The sequence below is a fragment of the Aegilops tauschii genome, chromosome 2, assembly GCF_002575655.3.
Source record: "Aegilops tauschii subsp. strangulata cultivar AL8/78 chromosome 2, Aet v6.0, whole genome shotgun sequence".
NCBI lineage: Eukaryota > Viridiplantae > Streptophyta > Magnoliopsida > Poales > Poaceae > Aegilops > Aegilops tauschii.
In genome coordinates, this window is record NC_053036.3 from 339,902 (window position 1) to 362,744 (window position 22,843).

Here is a 22,843-nt window from a genome sequence, read left to right on the forward strand (position 1 = left end):
TCATTCCTTTTTAAAACCAAATGGACTTGGAAGCGTGTAAAACTAATGAAATTTGAGCAACTAGTGCAGAGGTTAGTAGTGGTAGTACAAGTGTAAAAACGAGAGAAATTTGAGGCTAGAAAAGAGAAGAGGAGAAAGCATGCTCTGCCCACTTTGATTTGATGACCACCTCATGATCCATACATACTCTTCTTCTTCATCATGTGTGCTTTTTCTTTTTTGTTTTGTTTATGCTGCACGCACGCACGCACACTGGCCGAGGCTGGCTGGCTAGCATGTGAAGCGCACGCATGCTCACGGCACCTCCTCCTCATCCTCTCCTCTCCGTGCTCCTGCTCCACCGTGCGCCACAATCACCCATGTCTTCTGTTCCTGAGTTAATTAGATAAATGCCACTCCAATTATGGCTATTCATAAAAATGCCACAACAATTTCTAAACTTTGAAAAATGTCACTGTAATTTTTGCAAACTTTGAAAAACGCCACCCCAGATTTTAAAAAATGCCACTGAAAATGGCATTTTTTTCAAAGTTTGAAAATTGTTGTGGCATTTCTCAGAATCGCCAGATTTGAATGCAATGGTGTCTCTGTTGGTCTACATCATGTGTGGACTTAATACATCATGTCATCGTTCTTATTGCATTTTTCAGAATCGCCAGATCTTGAACAAGAATGGAGGGGAGGACCAGAGATGCTCCTATCCTACCAACTCGCAGAGGCACAGGCAAAGGCACAGCACAGTGGGTCAATGGACGGATGAGGCATCATACTACACTTGCTCTTGGCCCCGCATGCAGATGCAGAGAGCAGGCACAAGTAGTAGTAGTACATGACATGTGGTCCATGGTACACCAGGCTCATTCATTCAGCGCCCGAGGCACGGAATTCCAGGACAGCACACCATCCCATCTTTTGAAAAAGACTCATGTTGCCTTGATATGTGTAATGTTACTCATATTAGTAGTAACTAGCTATGTTACTACATGCCTCTCTTTCTTCATTTATTGCTTGCCACATCATCTATTTTATCTAGATATGTGTAATGTTACTATCTATGTTACTCCCACTGTGGGTAGTAGGGAAGGGGAGGCCAAAGAAAAAGATAGTAGATCCAGTTAGATTTTAGAAAAAAAAAGTAGTAACACATCCAGATCTCCTTCCGGACACCAAAGAAAGAAATACATCTTCTTCTAGATAGAGGAATGAATCAATTTTGAAATACTACTAGTAGAAAAACAAGAGGATGTGAAAATAATTCATTCATCCATCCATCCATAGAGTACCTTCTTCACATTAACTAACTAATTAATTAATTATAATACTTGCTAGTATTTAGTATCTCTCCAAATAACTGAGATTGGTTTGGTCTGCTCTGGTGGTCAGTTATAACAAACAGCAGCAGCAGCAGCAAGGGGTTACATCATCCATCATTTTTGCGCGCTCTCTCTCATCATTACAAGGAGTAAGAAGAAGAAGAAGAAGAAGCTACTGAAGAATTTGTACTGATCAAATGTGCCAGTACAAATCCCTCTCTGTTCACAACTTGCTTGCTTCTCAAGGAGGAGACTAACATTAATAACTTACTTACTTACTTAACCACATGATGCATCATCATCTAACCTCTTCTCTCTCTCTCTCTCTCTCTCTCTCTCTCTCTCTCTCTCTCTCTCTCTTCTTGAGTTGACACCTCTCTTTCTCTACTAACAGCAAGCAACAGAAACCACTGGTGAAGGTGAAGGTGAAGCATATGTATGTATGCATCTGAGGAAGGAGGGCTGGGCTAGGAGCTGTTCTTGTACAGGGTCTTGAGCCTCTTTGCCGTCTGGATGAACCCCAGGATCACCTGCAACTCATCCAATTGCTGCTTTTTTTTAGCATTTGGAAGAAACAAAGGCACACATGATTAGATTCTTCTTCCTCGTCTCAAGTCTTCTCAGTTACTAGTTGATGCAAAGTTTCAGACAACATGTATGTATGTTTGTACCTGGGACTGGAAATGCTGCTGGACCCCATGGAACAGCTGCTCCTCTGATGGAGTTGGGTTCATGCTCACCTGCACACATTTTTTCACCATCCAGTAAATATCATATCAGAAATGAATAAAAAGCTTAGCATGGATTCTATTCTATTCTATTGTTTGCTCATCAAGGATTACAACACAGCATGGTGCTTACAAGGTTGAAGTGCTTCCAGTATCTCCATAATGTGGGCGTTCCAAGCTTTGTCAGGTTCACTCTCTGCAACAACAACAAATATTCCAACACCAATCAGCGCAACTCTCACCCTACACTCAAGATTATTAGGTTCCCACGAGACAAACAAACAGACAGACAGACAGACAGACAAGATACCAAATACACCAAGAATCAAATTATCTATCTTTTTGCCTAGTCAACAAATTAGTCACGAGTTTAGCAAAGCAATGACAATGAGAACGACTTGACCACACTCCTACCTAACCTAACTAACCATGGCCCATTGCCATGTGATCCCAGCCAGCAGCAGGATGATCACACGCCTTTCATCATACTATTTATTATGTATGGCCCAATCTCATCTCTCAGACGCAAATTACTTGAAATGTCCTGATTAGTTGCCAGGATAGTGACAGTGATTACCGCTCGCAGCTTCGAGGTCGACTGAAGGTTGGCCCGGCTGCTGGACGTCGTCGTGCAGGAAGACCATGGCCTTGTGTGCCGGACCCTCGGCTTTGTTGGCTTCTGGTACTCGATGCTTGCTGTGAGCAAAACACACAAGAAGAAAACATTCAGTTTTTTCACTGATAGACAGTTTATATAATGCATTCTGGCTACAAACATTGTGAATGCAAATCATGAAAAGGTCTTACAGTAGTTCATGTCTTTGTCTCCCATGTCGAAGCTGCCGCAGAAGGAGTTGTTGCCGCCATCGATCTCGTCGTCGTCCTCGTTGCCAGTCGGAGCTTCCAAGACACTCAGGGCATTCCTCTGCAACTTCACCTCCACACCATTCTTGAGAACCTGCTTTTTCCAATAGGATAATAATATCTCAGAGATTAGAATCTCAGGGATACCATATTTGGATGGATGTTGGTTTCTACTTATAATGCTTTTATTATAGCTTTATTATTATATGCATCTTCAACTTTGAAATTGCTTGCTTGACTAGCTAGGTAGCTACTTTGTGAAAAGAAAAGTGGAGTCAAAAGGGACACATGATTCCTTTCACTCCATTGCAATTGTCAATCAATATCTATCAATATAAAGAGGCAGCCACTAGCTAAGCAGAGTTTCAGTGGGATGCCTCCTTTCAAAAAAAAAAGGAAGGAAGCAAGACTGACCAGCCAGTGCCAGCCTCCAAGGCCAACAGCCTTCTTGACGACACCCTGCAGGCCGACGAGCACGGACTTTGTTCGGTTGTTACCGGTGACGACGACCTTGGTGTGCCTGGGCAGCACGGTGAGCTCCTCGTCGCCGCTCTCGTAACGGGGCAGCGACAGCATCCGCGAAGAACACACATCGGTCCCCATCATCATACTGCTTCACCGGCGTGATGTCGTCTCCCTGCCCCTGGTGAAACTGAAAGAACCAAATTCAGTCAATCAATGCACACACAGCCCATGAGCCCAACATAAGGAATACAGTAAGCAGCAGCATGAGCCCAAAATCAGCTCAAGATTTAGAGCAGAGTGCATGAATATCAAGATTGATTGATTGATTATAGCAGAGTGCAAGAGTGAAACAAGTGATATTCAGAGGAGTAGGGAACACTGAACAGTTGATGCAGTTACATGAAGAGTTACTGGCGGCAAGAAGGGATCACTTTATAACGCAGCAGCACTGGGTAGGGTAAATCATTCATGGACAGATCATGAGAAAGAGGAATTCGACGCACAATCCAAATACTATCTACTACTCCCTCCGTTCTAAATTACTCGTCGCTGAAATGGATGTATCTAGAACTAAAACATATCCAGATACATCCATACGTGCGACAAGTAATTTGGAACGGAGGGAGTACCATTTTAGTCCTAATAGCACTAGACAATTCACAATCAGTTGGGTTGGGCCGAGAAATTCGACGCGGTTCGGGTCGGAAAAAAGCGATGGAGACGATGTGACGCGTCCATGCAAGCAAATTTGATCCGGATCTGGGCATCCATGTAAATCTGTGAGGAGAGGAGAGGAGATTTGCAAACGGATTGACAGCAACCATCCACTGACCCTGATGGTGATGAACCGGCAAAGGCGCTACGTACTAACTCGCTGCCAGGACCCACCAGCCAGGCAGCCAGCTGCATCATACAGTATGAATTGCCTGCCTGCCTGCCTGTTGCTTGCTTGCTTGCTGGGGTAGCAATCCTGAAAGCGATGTGTCTGTCTACCAAGCTGCTGTGTGTATACTAGTACTCCCTCGGGTCCTTTTTAGTTCGCATATAAGGTTTGTCTGAAGTCAAACCTCGTAAACTTTGACCGAATTTATAGAGAAAAATACCAACATTCAGAATGTGAAAATCAACAACATTAGATGCGTCATGACTTTAGTTTTCATATTGTTTAAATTTAGTATTGTAGATATTAATATTTTTTCATATAAATATGGTCAAACTTTATAAAGCTTGAATTCAGACAATTCTTATACTCGGAGTAAAAAGGACCGGAGGGAGTACTACACTACACTACACTAGCTGCTTGCTGGGGTAGTACTGTACAGTAGCAACCATGAGCATGAGCATGTGAAGGAAGGAAGGAAGCAGTAAATCCCGATCGGATCGAATTGAATTGCCCGGACTAACATTACCTGGAAATTATGGATCCTGAATCTAACCAAGATTACCTGCACGAATTTACTTACAGAGAATGGATTGGATTGGATTGGAGGTAGTAATTAGTACTAGTACTAGTTTTCTGCAATTTGGGAGGGGAGGGGAGGGGATTAAATTTAATTAATTTTGCAGAGTAAATTCGCAATTAAAGCGAGTGATGGCACACACACTGCATGCATAGTGAGGCTACAGTTGCATCTTGTACTACTAGTACAAGTATTGCATCGAAATTGGAATCTGCTGCTGCTTACAGTATGAAATGAAATGAAATGAATTTGGCAGGCAGCGCCTAATGCAATTCCCTTCCCAGTGGAGATGGAGATGCCCGCATTGAGGATCTATCTATCTATCTATCTAGCCTGTCGTCGATCTAGGAGCTTGAACTCTCAACAAGAAGAAGATTGATTGATCTGGCAGCGGATCAGAATGAAATGAATGAATTTTCCAGATCGGATAGGTTTAAGATCGAGAATTGACTCGCTTTTTCTTCTTTTTTGAATTAAAGTAGAGAATTTGGGATGGAAATTATTAGCATTGTACTAGTAGTATACAGTGTAAAAGATGGAGGGCATCAATTGGTGAAGTGAAGTTGTGTGGTGCAAATCGAATTCTAGTGTAGATTGCAAACATGCACAACTTCAAGATAGACAGTGAGAGACATGCTGCTAATAATAATACTATAAAGTTGGTGTGAGCGAGCGAAATCCAGGATAGGATAGGATAGTAGGATTGAATTAATTAATTAATCAATCAATTACACTAGTACTCTGCTCTAGTGGCATGGAGTGTATATGTGTAAAAGAAAAGAAAGGAGCGGATTTGATCTGATCTGATCCAGGAGGGAATGAATTAAATTGAATTGAATGCTGGGCGATCCAGGAGGGAAAGAAAGAAAGAAAGACTGCGAGGGAATTGCTTGCTGATCCATATAGCTAGCTAGCTAGGCTAGGCTAGGTGGAATCCATCAAGATGGATCTAAATTGAACAAAATCTTTTTCTTTTCTTGATTAATGCGAATTGAGCATTTGCTAAACCCCACCCAAAGGAGCAAAAGAAACCACAATTCTCGATCGATCCAAAAAGAAATATCCCACATCCAGTCCAGAGAAAAAAAGAAAGATCCATCCAAAGAAAGAGGCAAAGAAAAGAATGCTGGCGGATCAAGGGGAGGTCTCACCTGCTGTGCTGGGGCGGATCCAGGTGAGCAATGGCCGGCCGGCCGGCCGGCGATCCAGGATGGATTGCAATTGCAATTGCAATTGCAATTGGGTGGATCGGAGAGCAATTCTCCAATTGCAATTGCTGGCTTGCTTGGTTGCGCGGATCGAATCGGATGGATCGATCTAAAGGGAGGGAGGGAATGCAGGGCGGGGCGGGGCAAAGGCAGGGGATGTGATGAAGTGAAGATCCAATTTTTGCAGAGGAGAGCAGAGCGTAGGAGGAGAGGGGAGAGTGAATGCTTTCCAACTGCACTGCACAGCCCGCATACATACACTCACTTTCAGCCGGCTTCAACGCTGGCTGGCTGGCGTCATCGGCTTATCCTCTCTAGCGAATCGGCTCGGCTCGGCTCGGCTTTGCCTCGATGTGATCGATGACGTGCTGATTCACGCTGGACAAAAAGAAAGAAAGAAACAAACTGCTACCTCTACCTCTACCCGACCCGATGAGAGCCTAGGATACCGCTCACTCACTACCATGTGGGCCCGGCCCGGCCAGGGCTTGCTGAAATTCCGCCGCTGCTTCTGCCAATCCTATCCACCTTTCCTCCCTCATGCCTACAATCCCATCCAATACACGTCTCCACTATGGGTTTTGCCATCCAACGCCATACCGCAAACGTCCGCACGTCTGATTTCCCGCAAATCGGGGCCATGTACGATTCCGACATCCTCGACCCACCCAAAAGGCTAAAACCCTACCGACGCCGTGTTTTCCTCACTCAACACCTCCCCGTTCCCTCGGCATGCGCTATGTATCCTCTCCCAGACCTTCGCCGACGTTGTACACCCCGGCCATGCCAGACCTCAGCCGCCCCACACAACACACCTATCCACCTTGGAGTCTCCCACCGTTCCACCGCTCGTCCATCCGCCGCCCACCCCTGCAGTTGCCGTCCATGGCAAACACCACGCCCAACAAAAACGCTTGGCCAGATGACATAGACAAATTCTCGACAGTTTTTTCCTTACTTTCAAGCAAACATGATGGATTTGGACGACAGCTTCTTGAATTCGTCCTCATCGAATGACGATGAAACGGCGATGATTAGGGCAGTCCTTGCAGATGCGGGGCATGCGGATGAACGTTTTCTCAATTTCAAGGGATCAATCAAGGGACATCAGGTGCTGAATCGGAATAGGGCACGGGACATTTGATGTTGATGGACGACCACTTTGTCCCTAGTGTTCGTGGACCATCTACACCGCTGCTTTCGAATACAAAAAAGGTCTACAATAGTGCTCGAGCCTACGATGACTACTTCTCCTTGAATCAAGACGTCGTTGGAACCACTGACTTCCCTGGCTATCAGAAGTGCCCGGCTGTATTGAGTATGTTTGCCTATGGCACGACTGCATTCAGGATGCTTTCCTACACATCCACAGATTATTGGACAAGTACCTCCGGATGTCTTAAAGCACATGTGGAGATGCCATTGTCAGGTTTGCTACTGCAATGCTCAAGGTGTTTGGACAACAGTACTTGAGAGAACCAACTGGCGCAAATACCAAAAGTCTCATGGCGCTCTCGGAAGCAAGATGGTGGCCAGGTATGCTCGGATCCCTTGAAAGCATGCACTAGAAATGGGAGAATTGCCTATACGTTAAACAAGGGCAATATCAAGCTCATCTTAAGAAGCCTACAATCATCCTTCGCAATAACTAAGAAGGGGCCACCTTAAAGGGGGAAGAAGGAAAGCCCACATGAAGAAAGTCCCAGGTCCCTACCATATCCATCCTAACGGTCTTCTACACACCAAGATTTCACACTCTTGCTCATCGGAAAAAGCCAATTCATCGATTAGTCGTGTCGATCACTGAAGGCCAAAGAAACAAAAGCAAAGAAGCATATATCGACACGCTTGATACCATCTTTCTGAACCTGGGAAACAAGCAAGAAAGGGCCACCTGAAAAGGGCAATGTTTTTTGCCTCGGTGTGAAGAAAGAGAGCAGGGAGTGGACAAGTGGATAAATGAATGTTTGGGCCAATGAGGACCGCCTGCGTGCGCAAAACCCTAGGCCCTACTATATCAAGCCTAGATGTCCTCTATTCAGAAACGTTTAACATGCTTTTCTGAAGGGAATGCAAGCAGGGCAGAGGATGTGAGGGCTGTCCAATTTTCCAGAGAAAGGAGGGGAGGGAGAGTGAATGCTTTCCAACTACACTGTCCACATACATACACACTCCCCTAGCAAAGCCGAAATGGACGAGCCGGCTTTAATGCTCGCGTCATCGGCTCCTCAAAGCTCTCTCGTTACTCGGCTTATATTTGGCGTGATGTGACTGCTGACGTTCTGGATGGTGGTGGACAAACTCCTAACTGTACCCGAGGACATGAGGGGATACCACCACTTTAATGTAGGGCCGGCCACCTGGGCTTGCTCAAATTCTACGCGTGCTAACCACTTTTAATCCAAGAAAGTCAAAGATCCGCACCCGGGGGATAACCATTATCTCCTTGAAAGCAACACATGGACTTCAAGAAAAGCCTATGGACAAATCCTTCAAATATAACTCAAGACAACCATTAGTCCATAGAGATTGTCATCAATTACCAAAACCAAACATGGGGGCACCGCATGTTCTTTCAGTAGGCTTCTCCGATGAGCAATGACTACATGTAGAACCGTCAGTACCCTTGGTAGGGTGGCGAACACGGGCGAAAGTACTAGGACGGAGGTCGCACAAGGGAGTTGTCAAGGTTCGCACCCTCTAGGAGAGGTAACACCCTACGTCCTGCTTCTTTGTTTGTATTCATGGTGGAGTACCTTGTGCGAGGGTTACAATAGGGGATGATGTATGACTACCGACAGTATGTTTCTATGACAGTGGATGAATCTGGCTAACCACTGGCCTCGCCTTATATAGACGACCAAGGGGCCAAGGTTGGAGCCCGAAAACCATCGCCTGGGTATGCCTTTTTCTGTCCTTTATTTTACGAGTTGTCTTCTCTCCACCCGTGTTGTGATAGTAAAGTGTGGTTGTGGGTGTAGATCTCCTCGATTGAAGAAGAAATTGGCAAACCGCTAGTCTCTACAAGTACCCCCACCTTCGATCATTCTTCTTTTGTTTTGGGAGGCTGTATCGCCTAGCGCGAGGTCCTTAGAAACCTTTGTCGGTCCTGCACCAGAGCCCATGGGCTCTGCATAGTGTGGAGCGCGTTGTATATACCAATATTTCACACTGTTGTCTCGATTTCTCTCGCGACACATTGCATCCACCAGACAAGGATTTTGATAAATTAGAGTCATCAATTCATTCGTTCGTCAAGTTGTTTGCCTAAAACCAAAGAAATCAAGAGGTGCTAGGGCACTCATAATACTATCTCTTTGGAACCTTGGAAGCAAGTAAGAAGCGACCACTAGGAAAAAAGGCAAGTTTTTCCCTTGGATCAAAATAAGGTCGTAAGAAGCGGCCACGTGGAAAGATGAATGTCTGGGCCAATAGGACAAGCCCACATGCGACAAGTCCGAGGTCCCTGCATATCAATCCTAACGATCTTCTAACACAAAGATTTCACACCCTTGTTTGTTTTACTCGCGACAACCACATCCACTACCCAAGGACATTGCTCATCGAAGAAGCCAATTCATCGATTCATCACATCGGTCGCCAAAGGCCCTAAGAAACAAAAGCAAGGAAGGGTCGCGACACACATATTCCATCTTTCCAAAGCTTGTTAACAAGTGAGAAGTGGGCACTTGGAAAAAGGCAAAGTTTTGATTTGGTGTGAAGAAAGAGAGTAGGGAGTGGCCAAGTGGAGAAATGATTTTTTGGGCCAATGAGCACCGTCCACCGGCGCAAAACCCTAGCCCCCTACTATTAAGCCTCCTGATCATCTGTACAGAAAGATTTCACACACTTCTCTCTCTCTCTCTCCCTCTCTCTCTCTCTCTCTCTCTCCCTCCCTCTAGTACCCACTCCATTGCGCAAGGGTGTCTCGGTCATCACCGGTTCGTCATGTCAGCCCCTCTAAAGTTGAAGAAACAAACTAGAAAGGCGGCGGCGAGCACATTTAATATCATCACTTTTGATCTTGGATATAATCGAGAAGAAGGCGCTACAATAAAAGAAGAAACTCGATGTTGGTAAGAAGAAGAAAAAAAGGAGAAAAAAAAAGAAATGACCGAGGGGGTGCATTTCATTTGATGAGCATATGCATACAGTAGTATGTTAAAATCTTGAAAATCCAAAAGGTAGCGGGACGCCAAATCTGAATATAAATGGATGTCATTGATCCGATTGTGCGTGTGCGTGATATATAACCGTCTGTACAAATGTATGTATATAAACATTTGCGAGCCGTGGAAGGGTGCATTTCATTTGATGAGCATATGTAAATGGTGGTATATATGTTAAAATCTTGAGAATCCTAAAGGGAATCGGACGCCAAATACAAGTATAAATGAATGTCATTGATCCCATCGTGCGTGCGTGCGTGTGTGTGTGTAGGAGTATATATAATCATGTGTATAAATGTATGTATATATATAAATATAAATATTTGGGAGATTTAGCACTAGTTGTAGATAGTACTACTAGTAATGAAATGAATGACAGAGGGAGGGTTGAGATCTGGGGGTGGGGTGGGGTGGGGTGGGGCCCACAGCACATGCCGCTCGCGTGCGATCCATGCTCCCTTCTCCCCTCAACCAAAGCCAAGCCAAGCCGAGCCGAGCCGAGCCTACATTAAAAGCAAGCCGCTCCGTACGAGCGTGGGGCCCAGCTCTGGCGACACGCGTCCCGTCCCAGCTGTCGGCAACCCGCGATCCACCTGCATGGAGTGTACGCCAGCGTCACCGACGCGCGGGCCACGCCTGTCCCCGGGCATGCTTTGTCAGTGAGCGGGTGGCGATCTGTTCTGGTGGGAAAAGATTTCGGCGGTTTATTGTTGGTGGCTCAAGTCCGTGAGGCGCAGGGTCACAGGTCCGACGCGCGGGCCTCCTTCCATCACCACCCCACCCAACGCTAGCTTTCTCTCGCTGACAGCCAGGTCCGCGAACCATGGGACCCGCATGGCGGTGTCATAAGACAGGGGCAGCACGACGGGCGGGGTCTTTTCCCGCGCGACTACGGGTTTTGGGCCGGTTCGCGGGGTCGCCGTTCAAACAACCAAACCAAACCAAACCAAACCAAAATTTGAGACAGACAGTAGACAAAAGCCCCAGGATTTGCTCACCTAACCACCCTCCCTCCCTCACTCACATGGATGGTGTACTACTAGTCTAGTACACACACACACAGGTAAATGTATAGTAGTCAGCATGGAAATCATTCCAGCTAGCTACAACCAAATGATGATGGGGTTCCTTCCTTCTTTTTGGTTGGTTGGTTTTGGGAGCACCAAAGCAAAGGGGGTTGACTACACTGCATCCATATCCATCCCCATTGCATTGCACATGCCCCATGCTAAAATCACATCTTCTTACAATACTAGATATTATATACCTAAACCAGATGATGATAACAACAACAACAACAACAACAACAACAACAACAACAACAACAACAACAATAATAATAATGTCATTCACTATACACAATAAAAAGACATCAATTTTCCAGAAATGCGGTCACGAAGCGGGTTCAACTTGTTCTTAACCACCCATCACCCGGAAAATTTGGTCTACGCACCGTATTCAAATGGCATGACTGGTTTCACTACACCCTACTTGACACCTGTCCGTCCCAACTGGAGCCACTGCCGCATCTCAGTTTGACCTGTTTGCTTACCATGAGAATTGAATGACGACCTTCTTTTTGGCTGGATGTACATGGCAAATTTGCAAAATGACCCATATGAATCCAGACGTCTGTCTACTCACGTGCCACAATGTCCACCGCACTTGTCGCCCACGCAGCGGTCAAACCGTCTTACGGTATGCCACATTCCTGCCATACCATAGACAAACGAGTGGAGTGACATCACTGAACCACTTAAAGCCATCGGTAACCGTATTAGGCTAAGTTGTAGTCCAGTGACCAAAGTGCAATTTGCAGACATGTCCATAATAAATTTTCTTTAAACAACCAAAAGCGCTAATTCATTCGTATTTCAAACAATTTACATTATCAATTACTAGCCCTTATACTTTCATGCTTAAACATAGCAACTTCAAGGGACAACCTTCCTAGAGATGATTTCCGTTGCTACAAAAGACTTGAACTGTTCGAACTGATATGTGCTACATAGCCAGCATGGCTCAATCATGAGCCTCCTTGTTATGGAGTCTTGTTTGAGGAGTTCATGTATTCACTATGCGTTAATGCTTTGTTCCGGTTCTCTATTAAAAGGAGGCCTTAATATCCCTTAGTTTTCAATTGGACCCCGCTGCCACGGGAGGGTAGGACAAAAGATGCCATGCAAGTTCTTAACATAAGCACGTATGACAATTTACGGAATACATGCCTACATTAGATTTATGAACTGGAGCTAGTGCCGTATCGCCCTAGGTTATGACTGTTATATGATGAATATCATCCAACGAATTCACCGATCCAATGCCTACGAATTTATCTTATATTATTTCTGCTAAGTTACTACTGCTACCGTCACTATTGCACTTGCTACAAAATTATTGCTATCATTGTTACTATTACTGTTGTTGTTGCTACTACTATCAAAACTATCATACTACTTTGCTAATAATCACTTTGCTGCAGCTAATTAATCTCCAGGTGTGGTTGAATTGACAACTCAGCTGCTAATACTTGCAAATATTCTTTGGCTCCCCTTTGTGTCGAATCTATAAATTTGGGTTGAATACTCTACCCTCGAAAACTGTTGCGATCCCCTATACTTGTGGGTTATCAAGACCTTTCTTTGGCGCCGTTGCCGGGGAGCATAGCTATATTTGCGGAGTCACTTGGGATTATCATCAAATTATACTATGAAGAATCTAAAGGATAACAAGACTAAGATTTTTCCCTCTAAGACGAGGGGAGGTAAGGAACTGCCATCTAGCTGTGCACTTGATTCACCTTCTGTTATGAGTAGACTTGCAACACCACCACATGCTATTAATCCTGATATGTCGCAAGTTATTGATGATGCTACTTCTATGAATGCTAGTCATGATGAAGCTAGTACCTTGCTTGATGATGATGTGCCACTAGGTGATTTTCTTGATGAACAAATTGCTAGAGTTAGACAGAATGAAATTACTGAAACTGATGAAATTGTTGAAACTGATGAAGAGCTTGAAACTGGAAATCTTGAAACACCTATTAGACCTAGCTCTCCTAGATATGAATTGCCTAAAGTACCTGAAGGTTATGTTATGGATGAGGAGACAACTAGAGATTTTTATGCTTGCGATGATAGAGATGATCTTAAGAAATTATTATGCAAACTGAAAGAGAAATCATTGAATGCTAGAATGAAATGTGACCCCCAGTTTGCTACTTTATCCTATATTTGTTGATGATAAGGATTATGAATTGTCTGTCGACCGAGAGTTGATTACTTTGGTCGAATCTGATCCTTTCCATGGTTATGAAACTGGAACTGTTGTGGCACATCTTACCAAGTTGAATGATATAGCCACCCTATTTGCTCATGATGAGAAGATCCGCTATTATTATATTCTCAAATTATTACCGTTCTCATTAAAGGGTGATGCTAAGACTTGGTATAATACTCTTGCTCCTGGTTGTGTGCGTAGTCCCCAGGATATGATTTATTACTTCTCTAAAAAATATTTTCCTGCTCATAAGAAACAAGCCGCCTTACAGGAAATATTTAACTTTGTCCAAATTGAAGAAGAGAGTCTCCCACAAGCTTGGGGGAGGCTTCTCAATTGCTTAATGCTTTGCCTGATCATCCTCTTAAGAAAAATTAAATACTTGATATCTTCTATAATGGACTAACCGATGCTTCTAGGGACTTCCTAGATAGTTGTGCTGGTTGTGTTTTCAGGGAATGAACTATTGGACAAGCTGAGGAATTATTGAATAACATATCGAAAAATTATGATGATTGGACTGTTCCTGAACCACCACCTAAACCCACTCCAAAGAAGAGGGGTATCTTATATCTCAGTCCTGAAGATATGCAAGAGGCAAAGAAATCTATGAAGGAAAAAGGTATTAAAGCTGAGGATGTAAAAAATTTACCTCCTATTGAAGAAATACATGGGATTAAAACACCACCACCACCTAAGGTGGTAGAGGTAAATTCTTTATTGAAGTTTGGTGAAGGTGATATCCCTTAAGCATCCTAGTCAATGCCTTTATGAGTTTGATAACTACATTAGAAAACAAGATCACTTCAATGCAAATGTTATGAAACAATTGAAATACAACTCTGATATGATTACTCTCTTAAGTGACTTATTATTTAGAATCTCAAATGATGTTAGAGGTGTAGGAAAACATGCCTCTATGGTTCAAACTCAATTAGAACAAGTTGCTAAATCTCAAAGAGGATTGCTTGATGAAATGAACAATAATATCAATGATCATGCTGTTAGAGTAATGACTAGAGGAGGTAGAATGACTCAGGAACCACTTTATCCTGAGGGGCACCCTAAAAGAATTGAACAAGACTCTCAAAGAGTTAACACTGATGCACCTAGTCCTTCTAAAAAGAAAAAGAAGAAGAAAAATGATAGGACTTTGCATGCCTCTAGTGAACCTGAAGTAGAAAAACCTCCTGATAATGATAATGAAGTCTCTATCTCTGATGCTGAAACTCAATCTGGTAATGAACATTCACCTTCTGATGATGAAAAAGATAATGATGAGGTTCATGAAGACACTCAAACAAATAATATAGAACCAGATAATGATCTTGAAACAGAACCAGTTGTTGATCTTGATAACCCACAACCCAAAAATAAAAGATATGATAAAAGGGACTTTGTTGCTAGAAAACATGGTAAGGAAAGAGAACCATGGGTTCAAAAACAAATGCCCTTTCCACCTAAATCAACTAAGAAGAAGGATGATGAAGAATTTGAACGCTTTGCTGAAATGCTTAGGCCAATATTTTTGCGTACCCGCTTGACTGACATCTTGAAAATGCCTCCTTATGCAAAATACATGAAAGACATCATCACCAATAAGAGAAAAATACCGAAAGCTAGAATCTCCACCATGCTTGCTAATTATTCTTTTAAGGATGAGTACCTAAAAAACTTGGAGATCCGGGAATACCAACTATACCTTGCTCCATCAAAAGAAACTATGTGAAAACTGCTTTATGTGATTTAGGAGCTGGTGTTAGTGTTATGCCTTTCTCTTTATATAAAAGACTTGATTTGAATAAACTCACACCTACCGAAATATCTTTGCAAATGGCCGACAAATCAAGTGCCATACCTATCGATATCTGTGAGGATGTGCCCGTTGTTGTTGCAAATGTTACTATCTTGACTGACTTTGTTATACTTGAGATGCCCGAGGACGACAACATGTCGATTATCCTTGGTAGACCCTTCTTGAATACTGCTGGGGCTGTTATTGATTGTAATAAAAGCAAGGTCACCTTTCATATTAGTGGTAATGAGCATACGGTGCACTTCCCGAGGAAACAATTCCAAGTGAATGGTATTAATGTTATCAAAAAAATCTCCGACAATCACTATTGGAAGTTTTCAACTACCCCAACCTACTGCCAAAAAGAAATATGAAATACTTATTGTTGGGGACATTCATATCCCCGTTGAGGTAACTTAGTGTTTTACGAAAGTTCTTCGGTTTCATGCTAATCGGAAGTGGTTGTTAATAAGACTTGATCAACCTTATTAATGAATCATTTTTGAGAGGTATGGAGTTGATGAATTTAGTGAGCACTACCTTCTGTCCTTACCTTTTGTTTTCTGTTTTTCTTAGTTAAATAAAATAAAATGCCATGCTTTGTCTATTTTCTGAATTACCCGTGCAATAAAAAAATGCCCAAAAATAAAAGTTCTCAGAATACCTTGGAAATTTAATACGATTTTTTCTGAATATTTAGGAATTTCTAGTGCAAATAACATCAAAGGGGGGTGCTCCAGGTGGGCACAACCCACCTGGGCGCGCCAGCTCCCCTAGGCGCGCCCTGGTGGGTTGTGGTCCCCACGTGGGCCCCCTCACTTATCTCTTTAGCCCATGTCATCACCTACCTCCAGAAAAAAATCACCATTGCTCTCTCTCTCTCCCTCTCTCTCTCTCGTGTTCCTGCTCTCAAACCCGCGGATTTCGATCTCTTTGCTCGAAGCTCCGTTTCCGAAACTGTTTTGGGGTTTGCTACTTGGTATGTGATTCCTTCATTGGTCCAATTAGTTTTTGCTTTAGTGGTTTATATTTTGAATAATTAGTTACTCTTGGTGCTGCTGTAGATGAGCTTGCATGTTGAATTCTTAGAGTTCTAAGTAGTTTGAATGCTTGATATGGCCTCTATGCATCCTTATGAGTAGTTACTATCAATCTTGTGAAGTTTTGTTAACAAAAATTGTGACCCAATTTCTTTTTCAAAAAATTGTACGCAAATATGATGAACCTCTTTGGAAGGAGTTCTTCGAGACGGAGGTCCTCGGAGGCATCTTCTGGTAGCAGCTCCGTTCGTCGATCTTATGTTGAACCAAGTGCAAATTCTATACGGGATGCTGCCACCAAATCATGTTTATGGCCGTGCAATGATTTCATGGTCAAGGCCGGTATTAAGGAAGAATTTGATCAATATATTCACAATGCCGAGCTCGGTCCCTACATCGAAGATAAGTGCAACCAACACCTCAGCCTCACTGAATCCTTTACCAAAGAATTTAAATTCCATCCTCGTGAGTCCAGAGTATCATTTAAATTATATGACAATTCATTTACTATACCTCTGGAGACATTTTCTTATCACTGCAAAATTCCATTTTGGGGTTCATTGGACGAACCACCAAGGTCGGAGTTTGAGATATTCTTGACTAGCCTTTGCTATGGTGAGACTAGAGGAGTGACGCAAGGTAGAATAAAGAGCATTCATTTCCCTCAATTCAATACTTCGCACTATTTGATGGAAAATGCATCGTAGGTAAACAAGATTGTAGTACACTTTGTGCTCCTGACTTGAGGCTCATACGCACCGCTCTCACGGGTGACAAAAGCTATAACCTTGGAGCGATTGTTGCACGCAGGTTGCAACACAACGCTGGTAGTGGTTATTTTTATGGTGGGATTTATGCCACACGGTTAGCGAGGGAGCTGGGTGTTTCACCATGGCCTTATGACCATATCTTACCCACACAGTATTTAGACTTTGACGCCATGAAACGCCATAGGTTCCTTACTAGTGAAACCCATAATTATTGTTTAATAAAAAGTCCGTTGTGGACACCTTTTTGCCTGCACCTGCTCTCTTTGATGTTCACAGTAAGGGAAGATATTATGTTCTTGAGAGCGAGGCCCGAGCGCATAACGGAGGTTGTGGCTGCTCGGCAGGCTGAGGCGGCTGCACCTAGAGCATCCGTGAGTTATCATTCTGACCACTACGCAGGCTACCGACGGTGATTACCAAGTTAGGTCAAAAGCCTAAGCTTGGGGGAGTACGTATTCCCACCAACATTACATTCATGTTCACACATTTCATTCTAGTTGTCGGTGTCCACACGTTTTAATTGTATTATCCAAGTTAGATTTATTTTCTTGCTTTCTTCTTGTGTTTGAAAAATATTGAGAAAATCCAAAAATATCTCTGATACATCCATTTTGCATCATGTTTTCTTACTATTATTTATGATGTTTTATCCATAATAATGCTTTTTGAAGTAATTCTAATGCCTTTTCTCTCGTAATTTGCAAGGTACACACCAAGAGGGAGAATTCTGGCAGCTGGAAATCTGGACCTGAAAAAGCTACGTCAGCCTACCTATTCTGCACAACTCCAAACAAGCTGAAACTTCACGGGGAATTTTAATGGAATATTTAAGAAATATTGGAGCAAATAACTACCAGAGGGGGCCCACCAGGTGGGCACAACCCACCTGGGCGCGCCAGGGAGCCCGGGCGCGCCCTGGTGGGTTGTGCCCTCCTCGGCCCACCTCCGGTGCCCATCTTCTGGTATATAAGTCATTTTGACCTAAAAAAACAAGGAGAGGGCTTTCAGGACGGAGCGCCGCCGTCTCGAGGCGGAACTTGGGCAGGAGCACTTTTGCCCTCCGGCGGAGCGATTCCGCCGGGGGAACTTCCCTCCCGGAGGGGAAATCATCGTCATCGTCATCACCAACAACTCTCCCATCTTGGGGAGGGCAATCTCCATCAACATCTTCAACAACACCATCTCATCTCAAACCCTAGTTCATCTCGTGTATTCAATCTTGTTACCGAAACTATAGATTGGTGCTTGTGGGTGACTAGTAGTGTTGATTACATCTTGTAGTTGATTACTATATGGTTTATTTGGTGGAAGATTATATGTTCAGATCCATTATGCTATTTAATACTCCTCTGATCATGAGCATATTTATCATTTGTGAGTAGTTGCTTTTGTTCTTGAGGTCACGGGAGAAATCATGTTGCAAGTAATCATGTGAATTTGATATGTGTTCGATATTTTGATAGTATGTATGCTGAGGTTCCCTTAGTGGTGTCATGTGAACGTCGACTACATGACACTTCACCATATTTTGGGCCTAAGGGAATGCATTGTGGAGTAGCAATTAGATGGCGGGTTGCGAGAGTGACAGAAACTTAAACCCCAGTTTGTGCTGTGTTCCGTAAGGGACCGATTGGATCCTAGAGTTTAATGCTATGGTTAGAATTTATTCTTAATACTTTTCTCGTAGTTGCAGATGCTTGCGGGAGGGTTAATCATAAGTAGGAGGTTTGTTCAAGTAAGAACATCACCTAAGCACCGGTCCACCCACATATCAAATTATCAAAGTAACGAACACAAATCAAACCAACATGATGAAAGTGACTAAATGAAATTCCCGTGTACCCTCAAGAACGCCTTGCTTATCATAAGGGACCGTTTTGGCCTGTCCTTTGCCTCAAAAGGATTGGGCTACCTTGCTGCACTTTTGTTACTACTATCGTTACTTGCTCGTTACAAATTATCTTGCTATCAAACTACTACGCTACTTACAATTTCAGCACTTGCAGACATTACCTTACTGAAAACTACTTGTCATTTCCTTCTGCTCCTTGTTGGGTTCGACACTCTTACTTATTGAAAAGAGCTACAATTGATCCCCTATACTTTCGGGTCATCAAGGCTATTTTATGGCGCCGTTGCCGGGTGATAACCTACAAGTATAGGGATCAAACCCTAACAAAACTAACTCGATTACATGGTAAATCTCATCCAACCCATCACCATCCAGCAAGCCTACAATGGAATTACTCACGCACGGCGGTGAGCATCATGAAATTGGTGATGGAGGATGGTTGATGATGACGACGACGGATTCCCCTCTCCGAAGCCCCGAACGGACTCCAGATCAGCCCTCCCGAGAGAGTTTAGGGCTTGGCGGCGGCTCCGTATTGTAAAACGCGATGAATCCTTCTCTCTGATTTTTTTCTCCCCGAACGTGAATATATGGAGTTGGAGTTGAGGTCGGTGGAGCACCAGGGGGCCCACGAGGCAGGGGGGCGCGCCTTCCACCCTCGTGGACAGGGTGTGGGCCCCCTGGTCTTGATTCTTTCGCCAGTATTTTTGATAAATTCCAAAAATATTCTCCGTGAAGTTTCAGGTCATTCCGAGAACTTTTATTTCTGCACAAAAATAACACCATGGCAACTCTGCTGAAAACAGCGTCAGTCCAGGTTAGTTCCATTCAAATCATGCAAGTTAGAGTCCAAAACAAGGGCAAAAGTGTTTGGAAAAGTAGATACGACGGAGACGTATCAACTCCCCCAAGCTTAAACGTTTGCTTGTCCTCAAGCAATTCAGTTGACAAGCTGAAAGTGATAAAGAAAAACTTTTACAAACTCTGTTTGCTCTTGTTGTTGTAAATATGTAAAGCCAGCATTCAAGTTTTCAGCAAAGATTATGAACTGACCATATTCGCAATAATATTTAGGTCTCATGTTTACTCATATCAATGGCATAATCAACTAGCGAGCAATAATAATAAATCTCGGATGACAACACTTTCTCAAAACAATCATAATATGATATAACAAGATGGTATCTCGCTAGCCCTTTCTGAGACCGCAAAACATAAATGCAGAGCACCTCTGAAGATCAAGGACTGACTAGACATTGTAATTCATCGTAAAAGAGATCCAGTCATAGTCATGCCCAATATAAATTAATAGTAATGGATGCAAATGACAGCGGTGCTCTCTAACTGGTGCTTTTTAATAAGAGGATGATGACTCAACATGAAAGTAAATAGATAGGCCCTTCGCAGAGGGAAGCAGGGATTTGTAGAGGTGCCAGAGCTCGATTTTTGCAATAGAGATAAATAATATTTTGAGAGGCATACTTTCATTGTCAACATAACAACCGAGTGTTCTCGATATCTTCCATGCTACACACATTATAGGCGGTTCCCAAGCAGAATGGTAAAGTTTATACTCCCCCACCACCAACAAGCATCAATCCATGGCTTGCTCGAAACAACGAGTGCCTCCAACTAGCAACAGCCCTGGGGGGGGGGGGGGTTTGTTTGCAATTATTTCGATTTGATTTGCTTAGAGCATGGGACTGGGCATCCCTGTTACCAGCCATGTTCTCGTGAATGATGAGCGGAGTCCACTCATCTTGAGAATAACCCACCTAGCATGGAAGATATAGACAACACTAGTTGATACATGAGCTATTCGAGCATACAAAACAGAATTTCATTTGAAGGTTTAGAGTTTGGCACATACAAATTTACTTGGAACGGCAGGTAAATATCGCATATAGGAATGTATGGTGGACTCATATGGAATAACTTTGGGGTTATGGAAGTGGATGCACAAGCAGTATTCCCGCTTAGTACAAGTGAAGGCTAGAAAAAGACTGGGAAGCGACCAACTAGAGAGCGACAACAGTCATGAACATGCATTAAAATTAATCAACACTGAGTGCAAGCATGAGTAGGATATAAATCACCATGAACATAAATATCGTGGAGGCTATGTTGATTTTGTTTCAACTACATGCGTGAACTGAAGGAAATATGCCCTAGAGGCAATAATAAAGTATTATATATTTCCTTATATCATGATAAATGTTTATTATTCATGCTAGAATTGTATTAACCGGAAACATAATACATGTGTGAATATATAGACAAACAGAGTGTCACTAGTATGCCTCTACTTCACTAGCTCGTAATCAAAGATGGTTATGTTTCCTAGCCATAGACATAAGTTGTCATTTGATTAACGAGATCACCTCATTAGGAGAATGACGTGATTGACTTGACCCATTCCGTTAGCTTAGCACTCGATCGTTTAGTATGTTGCTATTGCTTTCTTCATGACTTATACATGTTCCTATGACTATGAGATTATGCAACTCCCGTTTACTGGAGGAACACTTTGTGTGCTACCAAACGTCACAACGTAAATGGGTGATTATAAAGGTGCTCTACAGGTGTCTCCAAAGGTACTTGTTGGGTTGGCGTATTTCGAGATTAGGATTTGTCACTCCGATTGTCGGAGAGGTATCTCTGGGCCCACTCGGTAATGCACATCACTATAAGCCTTGCAAGCATTGTGACTAATGAGTTAGTTGCGGGATGATGTATTACGGAACGAGTAAAGAGACTTGCCGGTAACGAGATTGAACTAGGTATCGAGATACCGACGATCAAATCTCGGGCAAGTAACATACCGGTGACAAAGGGAACAACGTATGTTGTTATGCGGTCTGACCGATAAAGATCTTCGTAGAATATGTGGGAGCCAATATGGGGATCCAGGTCCCGCTATTGGTTATTGACCGGAGACGTGTCTCGGTCATGTCTACATAGTTCTCGAACCCGTAGGGTCCGCACGCTTAACGTTACGATGACAGTTTTATTGAGTTTTGATGTACCGAAGGAGTTCGGAGTCCCGGATGAGATCGGGGATATGACGAGGAGTCTCGAAATGGTCGAGACGTAAAAATCGATATATTGGACGACTATATTCGGACTTCGGAAAGGTTCCGAGTGATTCGGGTATTTTTCGGAGTACCGGAGAGTTACGGGAATTCGTATTGGGCCTTAATGGTCCATACGGGAAAGGAGAGAAAGGCCTCAAAAGGTGGCCGCACCCCTCCCCATGGTCTGGTCCGAATTGGACTAGGGAAGGGGGCGCGCCCTTCCTTGTTTCTCCTTCCCCCTTCCCTTCTCCTACTCCCACAAGGAAAGGAGGAGTCCTACTCCCGGTGGGAGTAGGACTCCCCCCTATGGCGCGCCTCTCCCCTTGGCCGGCTGCCTCCCCCTTGCTCCTTTATATACGGGGGCAGGGGGCACCCCAGAGACACAACAATTGATCCTTGAGATCTCTTAGCCGTGTGCGGTGCCCCCCTCCACCATATTACACCTCGATAATACCGTTGCGGAGCTTAGGCGAAGCCCTGCGTCGGTGGAACATCATCATCGTCACCACGCCGTCGTGCTGACGAAACTCTCCCTCAACACTCGGATGGATCGGAGTTCGAGGGACGTCATCGAGCTGAACGTGTGTAGAACTCGGAGGTGCTGTACGTTCGGTACTTGATCGGTCGGATCGTGAAGACGTACGACTACATCAACCGCGTTGTGATAACGCTTCCGCTGTCAGTCTACGAGGGTACGTGGACAACACTCTCCCCTCTCGTTGCTATGCATCACCATGATCTTGCGTGTGCGTAGGAATTTTTTTGAAATTACTGCGTTCCCCAACAGTGGCATCCGAGCCTGGTTTTATGCGTTGATGCTATG

At 43.7% G+C, this 22,843-nt stretch overlaps 1 protein-coding gene across 1 annotated transcript; it reads right to left on the reverse strand.

Moving 5' to 3' along the window:
- Window positions 1-1,284: 1,284 nt before the first annotated feature.
- On the reverse strand, window positions 1,285-6,262 carry LOC109784859 (uncharacterized). Its single transcript, XM_020343469.3, has 7 exons — window positions 5,982-6,262; window positions 3,320-3,557; window positions 2,849-2,999; window positions 2,619-2,737; window positions 2,175-2,237; window positions 1,985-2,053; window positions 1,285-1,861 (listed from the first exon to the last, which is right to left on the reverse strand). Exons 2-7 carry the CDS (start codon window positions 3,512-3,514, stop codon window positions 1,781-1,783), a joined length of 678 nt encoding a protein of 225 aa, XP_020199058.1. The 5' UTR covers window positions 3,515-3,557; window positions 5,982-6,262; the 3' UTR covers window positions 1,285-1,780.
- Window positions 6,263-22,843: the final 16,581 nt, after the last annotated feature.